Raw genomic sequence first — 11,075 nt, forward strand, 5'->3', positions numbered from 1 at the left:
TGGGGCTGCTCTTCTGCCCCAGGGCTCTCAGCCCCAGGGCTCTCAGCCTTTGCTGCTCCCAGAGCTGCTCCAGGCCCCTCAGCAGCTCCCCAGCCTGCCCTGCACTGTCTCCAGCAGTTCTCTGGCTCTCTGGAGCTGGGGAGCCCAGAACTGGACCCAGTCATCCAGCTGTGGCCTCAGCAGGGCAGAGCAGAGGGTGAGGAGAACCTTCCTCAACCTGCTGTCCACACTCTTCTTCCTATGCCCCAGAGGACCATCAGCCTCCTGGGCCACAAGGGCCCACTGCCGGCTCATGGGCAGCTTCTTGCCCACCAGCACTTCAGTTCCTTGACAGAGCTGCTTCCCCCAAGCCCTGTACTGGTGCTGGTGTCCCTCAGCTCTCCAGTCCCCAGCCCAGTCAGTGCCTGCCAGCAGCTGGAGCTCATTCAGCATCAGTCAGCCTGAGCCGTGGCTGCTGCAGGCCTGGCAGACTTCAGGACATGCAGTCACGGTGCTGAGGGACATGGCCTTGTGGTGACCTGCCAGTGCCGGGGTAATGGTTGGACTCCATGAGCTTTCCAACCCAAACTATCCTGTGGTTCCTTGAACCAGAGCCCTTCAGCCCCGCTGAGGGCCGCAGGCAGAGCCCAGCTGCCAGCGGGGAGTCTCGTCCCTGCCGTGGGAGATGCCAGCTGCTGACCCTCGGCTCGGGGAGTTCAGCGCCGGGGCCTGCGGTGCAGCCTGTCCCGGTGCTCTCAGAGATCAGTGCCTGCCTGCAGAGGGAGCATAACAGTGTGGGGTGGGTGGGAGGGTGCTGGTGAGCCCTGCCAGGCTTCGGAGGCCGGCTGCTAACCGGACTTGTGTGGTGCCGGCAGGCCGGGACGGTGATCTGGATCGGCATCCTGGTCTACACGGATCCTGCCGGGCTCCGCACCTACCTCACCTCCCAGGTCACCGAGCAGAGCCCCCTGGGGGACGCAGGTCTGCCCCCAATGCCCGTTCCTGGAGGGGTCCTGCCTGCTGGAGACCCCAAGATCGACCTCTCGGTCTTCCCGTCGGACTCGGTGCAGCTGTCGCAAAACCAGACGCAGCAGCGGGAGCAGAAGTCAGGGCTGGAGCCAAACCGGCACAGCTGGGCCCAGGAGGGCAGGGGGAACGGGCAGGCAGAGCTTGGAGCTGAAGCAGAGGTTACCTGGGGAGCAGAGGATGAGGAGATCTGGAGGAAGCTTTCCTTCAGGCACTGGCCATCCCTCTTCAGCTACTACAACATCACTCTGGCCAAAAGGCAAGTGTGCTGCGGTCCCTGCCAGGGCGCTGGGAGTCCTGCAGCTGGCCCCAGGCTGCCTTCCTGCTCCGCAGTTGAGTCATTGGTGTTCCACTTGGCTTCCTCCCGGTGTGTTCAGGAGGGGACCTGGGTGGTGTGCCCAGGGCTGCCTGCCCAAGTACCAAGGTTGTGTTTCTCTCTGTGCTTTTGGGGGTGTTTCTTGCTCATTGTCCTCCTTTGCCCTGGAGGCGACATCCAGAGCTTGGTAAAGCAGGATGTGGTCAGCTGTAGGTGTGGGGATGGTGCCTTGGAGCAGTGGAGACACCTGAGCCAGAGGCACCTCCTGGTGAGATCTTCTGGCCAGAGGATTCCAGTGCCCAGGAAACTTGACCTGGTCATTATATCCTCACTTTGATCCATTTGATCTCACCAGCAGTTCATTCTGCTGCTGGCTCTGACCCTCTCCCACAAAATTCAGGGTTAAATTCTGGGAGATGCCTTGAGAGGAGAACATTTCCTGGGAGCTCTTTGGCTCAGGGTGTCTGAAGCTGCTGGTCTGACCGTGCAGCCTGAGGGCCTCCCTCGGCCGCAGCGTTCGCCACGATCGGCTGGCTCACCTCTCAGGACCCGAGTGTCTCTTTGTGGTTGTTGTCCCTAAGCTCTTGTCACCTTTCCCTGCCTGCAGGTACATCAGCATCCTCCCAGCCATCCCAGTCACCCTCTACCTGAACCCTCAGGAGGCCCTGGAGCTGCGGCATCCCCAGGAGGCCAACCGCTACCAGCCCTTCCTGCCTGCCGGCGCCGGGAAGCTGGACGCTGAGCCTCGGCCTGAGCCAGCCCAGGCCAAGCTGCAAGGCCACCAGGATGTCACTCTCTACAAGTAAAGGCCTCCTTCTGACCATGCCTTACCTCCTGGGGACGAGGCTTGCTCTGGGGGCTCTTCTGGTGGGAGACCAGAAGGGCTTTGTGACGCTTCAGAGCAAGGTCCCACGGCGCTCAGGACGCTCTGGCTGAGCTGAGGCCTCTGCTGGCAGAGGCTGAGGTTGGGCACAGGTTGTGTGACCCTGGTCCCCATCCACTGCTGTTGCTGCTCTCTGAGTTGTGATGAGCTTACAGACAAGTCTGGGAAGCTGGGTTTTCTGCACATCCCCTTGGGTTTGGCAGCTCTCAGCAGAGAGCTTCAGACCACCAGCAGCAGCACCACGTGCTCAACTCTCACAGCAGCTTTCAGACTCCAGCCCTGAGCGAGGTCTCTCAGCCTCCCCTTCCCCAGGCTCCGCTCCCTCAGCTGCTCCTCCCCAGCCCTGTTCCGCAGACCCTTCCCCAGAAACGGGACCCTTCATCTCCCCTCCTTTGTGTGTGTGTGTCCCAGCAGGGTGGCTGCTCTGGGCCTGGCCTCGGGCATCCTGCTGGTGCTGCTGCTGTTCTGCCTGTACCGGGTGCTGTGCCCCAGGAACTACGGGCAGAACGGGCTGGCCGCCGGGCGCCGCCGGCGCGGCGACCTCCCCTGCGACGACTACGGCTACTCGCCGCCCGAGACGGAGATCGTCCCCTTGGTGCTCAGGGGGCACCTGATGGTGGGTGTGCCGCTGGGGCAGGCTGCCCAGGGAGCTGCTGCAGCCCCCGGCCCTGCAGGCGTGCCGGCAGCCTGTGGCCGTGGCGCCTGGGGGCAGGGCTTGACGGCCCTGGTGGTGTGGGGCTGAGGCTTGGGCTGGGTGGTCCTGGAGAGCTTCTCCCACCCGGGCGGCTCTGTGGTCTCTCTGGTTCCCGGGCCACGTGCAAGGTGATTGCCAGAGCCCAGAGGCCTCAGCCATGCTCGTCCTTCCTCCCCAGGACATCGAGTGTCTGGCCAGCGATGGGATGCTGCTTGTCAGCTGCTGCCTGGTGGGCCAGATCCGTGTCTGGGATGCCCAGACCGGGGACTGCCTCACTGTCATCCCCAAGCCAAGGTAAGTGGTGTCTGCTCCAGGGCACTGAGCTCCAGGCAGGTCCCTCAGAGGCAGCTGGAGCCAACCCCCTCCGTGGGGCAGAGGCAGGAGGGCTGAGCTCTTGTTGCTGTGCTGCAGGTTGCGAAGGGACAGCAGTGGCATCTTTGACTACCAGGAGAGCTGGGACCACAGCCCAGATGGGAAGAATGGGCTGGATGATGCCTTTGAGAGCAGCCACCAGCTCAAGAGGCTGCTCAGCCCTCCCCAGCCTCCCCTCTTCTGTGACCAGCCAGACCTCACCTCCCTCATTGACACCAACTTCTCGGAGCAGGTGAAGGTGGCCGAGTCGGAGCCGCGGCTGCGGGCCGTGGGCGGTCGCCAGAAGGAGACCGGCTACGACTTCAGCAGCCTGGTTGGCAGAGCCTATGAGGAGCATGGCACCTCCAGCTGCAGGAGCTTCTCTGGGCTGCCCTCCCTGCACGGCCAGGCCGGCTTCTGCGTGGGGAGCAGCAGCCCCCGGGGCTGCGGGGCCGAGGAGGGGGCCTGCGGCGGCCGCAGGAGGAGCCTGGGAGACGACTCCCTGGCAGGCTGTGAGAAAGCCTCAGCACCTCCCAGCTGGGGAGGAGACCTGGAGAGCTCTGTCTGGAGCCTGGACCTGCAGGGAAACCTGATCGTGGCTGGCCGGAGTAATGGGAAGCTGGAGGTGAGGATGAGGTCCTGGGGCAGCCCAGGCACAGGGGGAGCTGCCAGGCTGAGGCAGGGTAGAGATTGCTCTGTCCTTAAGTACAGAGGCATGGAACGGTCTGGCTTGAAGAGACCTTTGAAGCTCATCCACTCCAGCCCCCTGCAGCCAGCAGGGACATCCCCAACCAGAGCAGGCTGCTCACAGCCCCAGACAACCTGAGCTGCAACGGTGCCAGGCGTGGGGCAGCTCCCACCCGGGCCAGCCTCTCCCCACCCTCATGCTACAAAAGTTCCTCCCTTCTGCCCAGTCTGAAGCTCCCTCTCTCAGTTCAGACCATTCCCCCTCCTCCTGTCCCAGCAGGCCCTGCTCAAGACTCTGTCCCCAGCGTTCTGATGATCCTTGGAGGCGCTGTAAGGCCAGCAGCAAAGCCATGCAACAGGGCAGAGTTCGTGGCAATCCATGGGAGTGCTGCAGCTCCCCAAGCAAGCTGCACTCAGAAATGTTAATCTGCTCCACTGAGAGGCTTGCAGAGTTAGTTTAATTCTTAGTTTCCAGCCTGGCAGTGTTCAGGGTCAGGTGGTTTGGAGCTCTCAGCAAGCTGCTCTAGTTGCAGCTGTCCCTGCTGACTGCAGGGGGGTTGGAACTGGAAGACCTTCAAGGTCCGTTCCAGCCCAACCCTTTCAGTGGTTCTGTGGCCACCTGAGGACTCTCTGCTTCACTTGGAGGTGGATGGAAGGATGCTGGTGGCTGGAATCCCTGCTGCCTGCTGGGAGCTTCCTCCAGGCAGAGAGCTGAGGGGACAGGGAGTGTGTGGCACAGCTCAGCTGTGCTCTGATCTGCTGGGCCTGGGAGGAGCTGCTGGTCAGGATGACAACACTGAGCTCCTCTCCTTCCAGGTCTGGGATGCCATCGAGGGCACCCTGCGCAGCAGCAATGAGGAAGGTCAATCCGGCATCACAGCCCTCGTGTTCCTCAGCAACAGGTACCTGGGGGGCAGGGCAGGACCCCAGCCTGGGCCTTCTGAGGTGCTGGGGCTGGTCAGTCTGGAGGAGGCTGAGAGGGGATCTGATCAGTGCTATAAACACCTGAGGGGTGGGGGGCAAGAGGAAGTCAGTGGTGTCCTGAGATGGGACAAGGGGCAGGGGACACAAACTGGGACCCAGGAAGTTCCACCTCAGCGTGAGGAGAAACTTGGCTGGGAGAGGTCTGCAGCAGGCTGCCCAGAGAGGTTGTGGAGTCTCCCTTCTCTGGAGACTTTCAGGACCCATCTGGATGTGTTCCTGTGGGACCTGCCCTGGCAGGGGGCTGGGGTGGGTGATCTCCAGAGGTCCCTTCCAACCCCCCCGTGCCGCTCCCCTCAGGATCGTGGCCGCGCGGCTGAACGGCTCCTTGGACTTCTTCTCCCTGGACACACACACAGCCCTCAACCACCTGCAGTTCCGAGGTGAGCTCTGCTGCTCCCAGCCCCCCCAGCCTCTGCCTCCTCTCTCCCCCTCTCACTGACTCCTCCTCACACCCACTTCATGACGGTCCCTCGGAGCGCTCCGCTCCAGGTCACCCGGGGGCAGGGTGCCCAACCGGCCAGCTCTGGGAGCTCCCTGTGCAGGGAGAGCGTCCCAGGGGCTGGTTGCCTCCAGCACACAGCTCTGGAGGCTGGGACTGGGGCCCAGAGTCAGCTCTGCCCCACACCTCTGCCCTCTCCCACTTCTCACTGCTTTTCTCCCTCAGCAGGCTCTGTTCCCACCAGGGCCACGATGCAGCTCGGGGCCTCGGCCGTGCCGGTGCTCCTCTGCTCCTGGTGGCCAGGAGAGAAACTCTGGCAGTGCTCCAGCAGAGTGGTTACATGCCTGGAGGGATGTCCTGGGGCCTGCAGCATGTGGAGATGGGGAGCAGGCTCTGCTGGAAGGGAGATGCCTTTCCCTGTAGGGTGCAGGGTCTTGTGCCCAGCCTCTGAGGAGGGGAACCACAGCTCGTGGGCTTCAGGGGCCTCAGGGGCCAGCAGTCTGCAGCAGGGAGGTCTGCAGGGCTGAGGATGAAGGTGGCATGAGGCCAGGCTGGGAGAGTTGGCCTTGGGCAGCATGGAGAGAAGGCTCCAGGGAGACCTTTGGTGGCCTTCAGTGCTTCAAGGGCTGAGCAGAGAGCTGGGGACAGAGTTTGGAGCAGGGATCCTGCTGGGACAGGACAAGGGCTGGTGGTTTGAGCTGAGAGAGGGAGGGTCAGACTGGAGAGAAGGGAGAGATCTTTTGTAGCATGAGGGTGGTGAGAGCCTGTGCCAGGCTGCCCAGAGAGCTGGGAGCTGCCCCCTGCCTGGCACCAGTGCAGCTCAGGCTGGTTGGGGCTGTGAGCAGCCTGCCCTGGCTGCAGCTGTCCCTGCTGAGAGCAAGAGGTTGCATTGGATGAGCTTTAAAGGTCCCTTCCCACCCAAAGCAGTCCACGGTTCTGTGACCCTGCCCAAGACCCTCACTCCAGTTGCTCATTGGTGAAGCTGCAGCTGCTCAGGGCTGTGGAGCTGCTGCTGGGCTGGTTGGAGCAGCAGGTTGAGGCTGCTGCTGCAGCCATCCTCACCCCAGCCCCTGAGGCTGCAGCAGCCAGGCCTCAGCTGGGTGTCTCTCCACAGGAGCCCCGAGCCGCGGCAGCATCCCTTCCTCCCCTGTGCTCAGCAGCAGCGACCTGATCAGCTGCCAGCTCACCCACACCGTGTCCTGTGCACACCAGAAGCCGATCACGGCGCTGAAGGCCGCCGCCGGCCGCCTGGTGACCGGCAGCCAGGACCACACCCTGCGGGTAAGGCAGCCCTGCCCCCGCTGCTGCCCGCCCCGGGGCAGCTTCTCCAGCCCTGGGGTTCTGCTGCACCCAGGGCTGTCCCCTCAGGGGGAAGAGGGCCGAGCTCTGAGGTGTCTGAGGGCACAGAGAGGGAGGTGAGTGCGTGGAGGCCACCCCAGGGCGTTGCTGGAGCTCCTCGTGGGGTGAGGCTGCTCCCGAGGGTGGGAAGCACAGAGGTCACTGAGCTGCTGAACCCCTGGAGATCCTCCTGCCTCAGGGCTGGCTGACCTCGGGACTAGCAGGGTCTGGGCTCTCCTCTGCCCTGCCCACAGAACCATTTGGGTTGGAAGAGACCTTTAGGAAGGCCAACCACTAAGCCAGCACTGCCAGGGCACCACCACACCGTGGCCCCAGCACTGCCAGGGCACCACCACACCGTGGCCCTCAGCACTGCCAGGGCACCACCACACCGTGGCCCCAGCACTGCCAGGGCACCACCACACCGTGGCCTCAGCACTGCCAGGGCACCACCACACCGTGGCCCCAGCACTGCCAGGGCACCACCACACCGTGGCCCCAGCACTGCCAGGGCACCACCACACCGTGGCCCCAGCACTGCCAGGGCACCACCACACCGTGGCCCTCAGCACTGCCAGGGCACCACCACACCGTGGCCCTCAGCACTGCCAGGGCACCACCACACCGTGGCCCTCAGCACTGCCAGGGCACCACCACACCGTGGCCCCAGCACTGCCAGGGCACTACCACACTGTGGCCCTCAGCACCACAGCTCCACGGCTTTGAAACCCCTCCAGGGATGGGGACTGCACCACTGCCCTGGGCCTTGAGAGCCCTCCAGGAGAAGAAATTGTTCCTGATGTCCAACCTAAACCTCCCCTGGGGGCAACCTGCAGCCCTTTCCTGCCCTCCTGTCCCCTGTGAGCTCAGGAGGTGTTGCTCAGCAGCCCCAGGGACACTCACTGCTGCTCCCTGCCCTGCAGGTGTTCCGGCTGGAGGACTCCTGCTGCCTGTTCACGCTGCAGGGCCACTCGGGAGCCATCACAGCTGTCTACATGGACCAGGTGAGAGCAGCAGGGCTGCTGAGCCACTGGGGCAGCCAGGGGGACCCAGCTGGGGCCCTCTTCTCTTCTGCATCTGGGGGAGTTGATCTGTTGTCCTGTGAGGACTCAGAGGGCCCTCTGTAACCATGTGCTCACCCTGCCTGACCCCCTGAGCCCTGCAGCCTGTCCCCAGCCAGCTGGCTGGGAGCCCTTTCCCTGCAGCTGCTTTGTCTCCCTGCCCACACTGTGGAGCAGGAAAGCCCTGACCCTGCTGGACCCAAGCTGCTGGGTTGGGCCTCCTGACCTCTGGGAGCAGGGGGCTGGAACTGGTTCCTTGCCCCAGGGACGTCTGACCCCCTGGAGGCCAATTGTCTCCCGTCCAAAGCATGGGAAGGCACCAGGCTGGCAGTGGAGGTTTCCACCCCACGCTCCTGTGGCCTCAGGGGCTGGCAGAGGCTGCCCAGGGAGGTGGTGGAGTCCCCATCCCTGGAGCTGTTCCAGAAACCTGTGGCCGTGGCACCCGGGGCCAGGGCTTGACGGCCAGGGTGCTGTTGGGTTGAAGGCTGCACTGGATGGTCTGGGAGGGCTTCTGCAGCCCAAACAGCTCTGTGGCTGGGAGCTGGGAGCGCCGGAGCCGCTTCTGCTCGTCCGGCTGAGTGCCATGGCCGTGGCAGCGCCGTGCCGGCAGGGCCCCGTCCCTGACCTGGCTCTCCTCGCAGACCATGGTGCTGGCCAGCGGGGGGCAGGATGGAGCCATCTGCCTGTGGGATGTGCTGACCGGCAGCAAGGTCAGCCACATGTACGCCCACCGCGGGGACGTCACCTCCCTCACCTGCACCACCTCCTGCGTCATCAGCAGCGGCCTGGACGACGTCATCAGCATCTGGGACCGCGGCTCGGGCATCAAGCTCTACTCCATCCAGCAGGTGGGGGGCCAGGGAGCAGCCCAGGGGAGCTGCAGGGGCTGCCTCTCACCTTCATCAGTGAGCTGCAGTGACCCTCAGCAAGGCTGCAGAGGGCACCGAGCTGAGCACTGCAGGCTCCCAGTCACCTCTCCTGAGGGTGGGATCCAGCCAGAGGGAGCTGGACTCAGCTGGTGCAGTGGGACCCTCTGAACCTCCTGAGGTTCAAGGCCAAAGTTAAGGTCCTGCACCTGGGTCGGGGCAGCCCCAAGCACAAATCCAGGCTGGGGATGAGGGGCTGCAGAGCAGCCCTGTGGAGGACTTAGGGATGCTGGGGGGTGAGAAGCTGGAGGTGAGCCAGCACCCAGCACTGCCAGCCCAGCCTCAGCCTGTGCTGAGCCCCAGCAGGGTGGGCAGCAGGGGCAGGGAGGGGATTCTGCCCCTCTGCTGAGACCTCCCTGCAGGGCTGGGGCAGCTCTGGAGCCCTCAGCACAGGCAGGGACCTGCTGCAGCAGGGCCAGGGGAGGCCACAGCAGTGCTGGCAGGGCTGGAAGCCCTCTGCTGGGAGGCCAGGCTGGGAGAGTTGGGCTTGGGCAGCATGGAGAGGAGAAGGCTGCAGGGAGAGCTTCTGGAGGCCTTCAGTGCTTCAAGGGCTGAGCAGAGCTGGGGACAGAGTTTGGAGCAGGGATCCTGCTGGGACAGGACAAGGGCTGGTGGTTTGAGCTGAGAGAGGGAGGTTCAGACTGGGGAGAAGGGAGAGGTGTTTGACACTGAGGGTGGTGAGAGCCTGTGCCAGGCTGCCCAGAGAGCTGGGAGCTGCCCCCTGCACCAGTGCAGCTCAGGCTGGTTGGGGCTGTGAGCAGCCTGCCCTGGCTGCAACTGTCCCTGGCTGCAGGGGCTGGGACTGGGGGAGCTTTAAAGAGCTCTTCCACCCCCAACCAGTCTGTGACTGCTTCCCTGACCCAGCTGGGGAGCTGTGCCTGACTGCCTGTGTCCCAGCCACGGCCTGGGCTGCTGGGCACGGCCTGGGCGGGCTGCTGGGCACGGCCTGGGCAGGCTCCTGGGCACGGCCTGGGCAGGCTGCTGGGCACGGCCTGGGCAGGCTGCTGGGCACGGCCTGGGCAGGCTCCTGGGCACGGCCTGGGCAGGCTGCTGGGCACGGCCTGGGCAGGCTCCTGGGCACAGCCTGGGCAGGCTGCTGGGCACGGCCTGGGCAGGCTCCTGGGCACAGCCTGGGCAGGCTGCTGGGCACGGCCTGGGCAGGCTCCTGGGCACGGCCTGGGCAGGCTTCTGGGCACGGCCTGGGCAGGCTGCCGCCCGCGCCGGGCCCGGCTCTGACCCCGCGCCGCTCGCACGCAGGAGATGGGCTGCGGCGCCAGCCTGGGCGTCATCTCCGACAGCCTGCTGGTGACCGGGGGCCAGGGCTGCGTCTCCTTCTGGGACATCGGCTACGGCGACCTGCTGCAGACTGTGTACCTGGGCAAGAGCAGCGAGGCGCAGCCGGCGCGGCAGATCCTGGTGCTGGAGAACGCTGCCATCGTCTGCAACTTCGGCAGCGAGCTCAGCCTGCTCTACGTGCCCTCCGTGCTGGAGAAGCTGGACTGAGCTGCGGCAGAGGGACGGGCCCTGCAGCCTGGGGGGAGGAGGGCAGCGGAGCGGGAGGGCCGAGCCCCTCCTGCTGTTGAGGGCGGGGAGACGGCGGCTCCGTGGCTCTGCGGTGCCCCTCCTGGGAATGTTCTGGCGCAGCGCTCTGCAGGGCTGAGCCCTCCTCCTCTGCCCCCTCCCGCTGCAGTCGCAGCGGTGCTGCTCCCGGGCGAGCTGCAGGCACCGAGGTGCTGAGCTCCACCCCAGCAGCTGGGGCCTGGGGGGTGGCGGCTCCGGGGAGCTGCCTGAGGAGCTGCGGGAGCGCTGCTGCGGCTGCCCCTGGCCCGGCTCCGGCTCGGCAGCTTCCAGCTTGTTCTCGCCCCCAGCCTGCTCCCGCCCCACCTCCACGGGGGAGACCCAGTGGTGGCCACCCCAGGCCAAGGCTGTTACCCAGGGCACAGAGAACACCCTGGCACGCCCCGAGAGGGGCTGCCGGCCCTGGCACCGAGCACAGCGCTCACCGCAGGCCGGCCGCAGCCCCTTGGCACCGGCTCCTGCCAGGACAGGGCTGCCCCCAGCCGGGCACCGGGCTTGGCCTCCACGTGCCTTAGGGTGCAGGCAGGGTGCCCCCGTGCCGCAGCAGCCCCCTGCCCTATTTATTTATCTGCTGTAAATAGTTATTTATTGTGGCAGGAGAGCAGGCAGCAGCGCCCCGCGCCCAGGCCTGCTGCCTCCTGGGCCCCGTTTGCAGCAACAGCGCCACCCTCCTCCTCCTCCCAGGGGAGGCTTGTCTCAGGTTGGCAGGGGGCTGGCAGCCCTGGCTCCCATCCTCCCTCCAGGGACTGGGAGGAAGAAAGGTCCTTGGGGTGCGACACAGTGGGACCAAAGGGCCCTGCCACGGCCGGTGGC

General features: G+C 65.3%; 1 protein-coding gene across 1 annotated transcript in view; it reads left to right on the top strand.

Moving 5' to 3' along the window:
- SCAP (SREBF chaperone) overlaps positions 1 to 10,222 on the top strand; it is a 33,556-nt gene extending 23,334 nt beyond the window's left edge. Inside the window, exons 13-23 of the mRNA XM_054171468.1 lie at positions 855 to 1,264; positions 1,929 to 2,123; positions 2,619 to 2,820; positions 3,077 to 3,192; positions 3,310 to 3,874; positions 4,753 to 4,838; positions 5,218 to 5,300; positions 6,474 to 6,640; positions 7,621 to 7,701; positions 8,400 to 8,606; positions 9,942 to 10,222. Coding sequence (XP_054027443.1) covers positions 855 to 1,264; positions 1,929 to 2,123; positions 2,619 to 2,820; positions 3,077 to 3,192; positions 3,310 to 3,874; positions 4,753 to 4,838; positions 5,218 to 5,300; positions 6,474 to 6,640; positions 7,621 to 7,701; positions 8,400 to 8,606; positions 9,942 to 10,187 — 2,358 coding nt within the window. The 3' untranslated portion in view covers positions 10,188 to 10,222. The remainder of the gene's footprint in view (positions 1 to 854; positions 1,265 to 1,928; positions 2,124 to 2,618; positions 2,821 to 3,076; positions 3,193 to 3,309; positions 3,875 to 4,752; positions 4,839 to 5,217; positions 5,301 to 6,473; positions 6,641 to 7,620; positions 7,702 to 8,399; positions 8,607 to 9,941) is intronic.
- Positions 10,223 to 11,075: the final 853 nt, after the last annotated feature.

This window comes from Dryobates pubescens, chromosome 21 (assembly GCF_014839835.1).
Source record: "Dryobates pubescens isolate bDryPub1 chromosome 21, bDryPub1.pri, whole genome shotgun sequence".
Lineage (NCBI taxonomy): Eukaryota > Metazoa > Chordata > Aves > Piciformes > Picidae > Dryobates > Dryobates pubescens.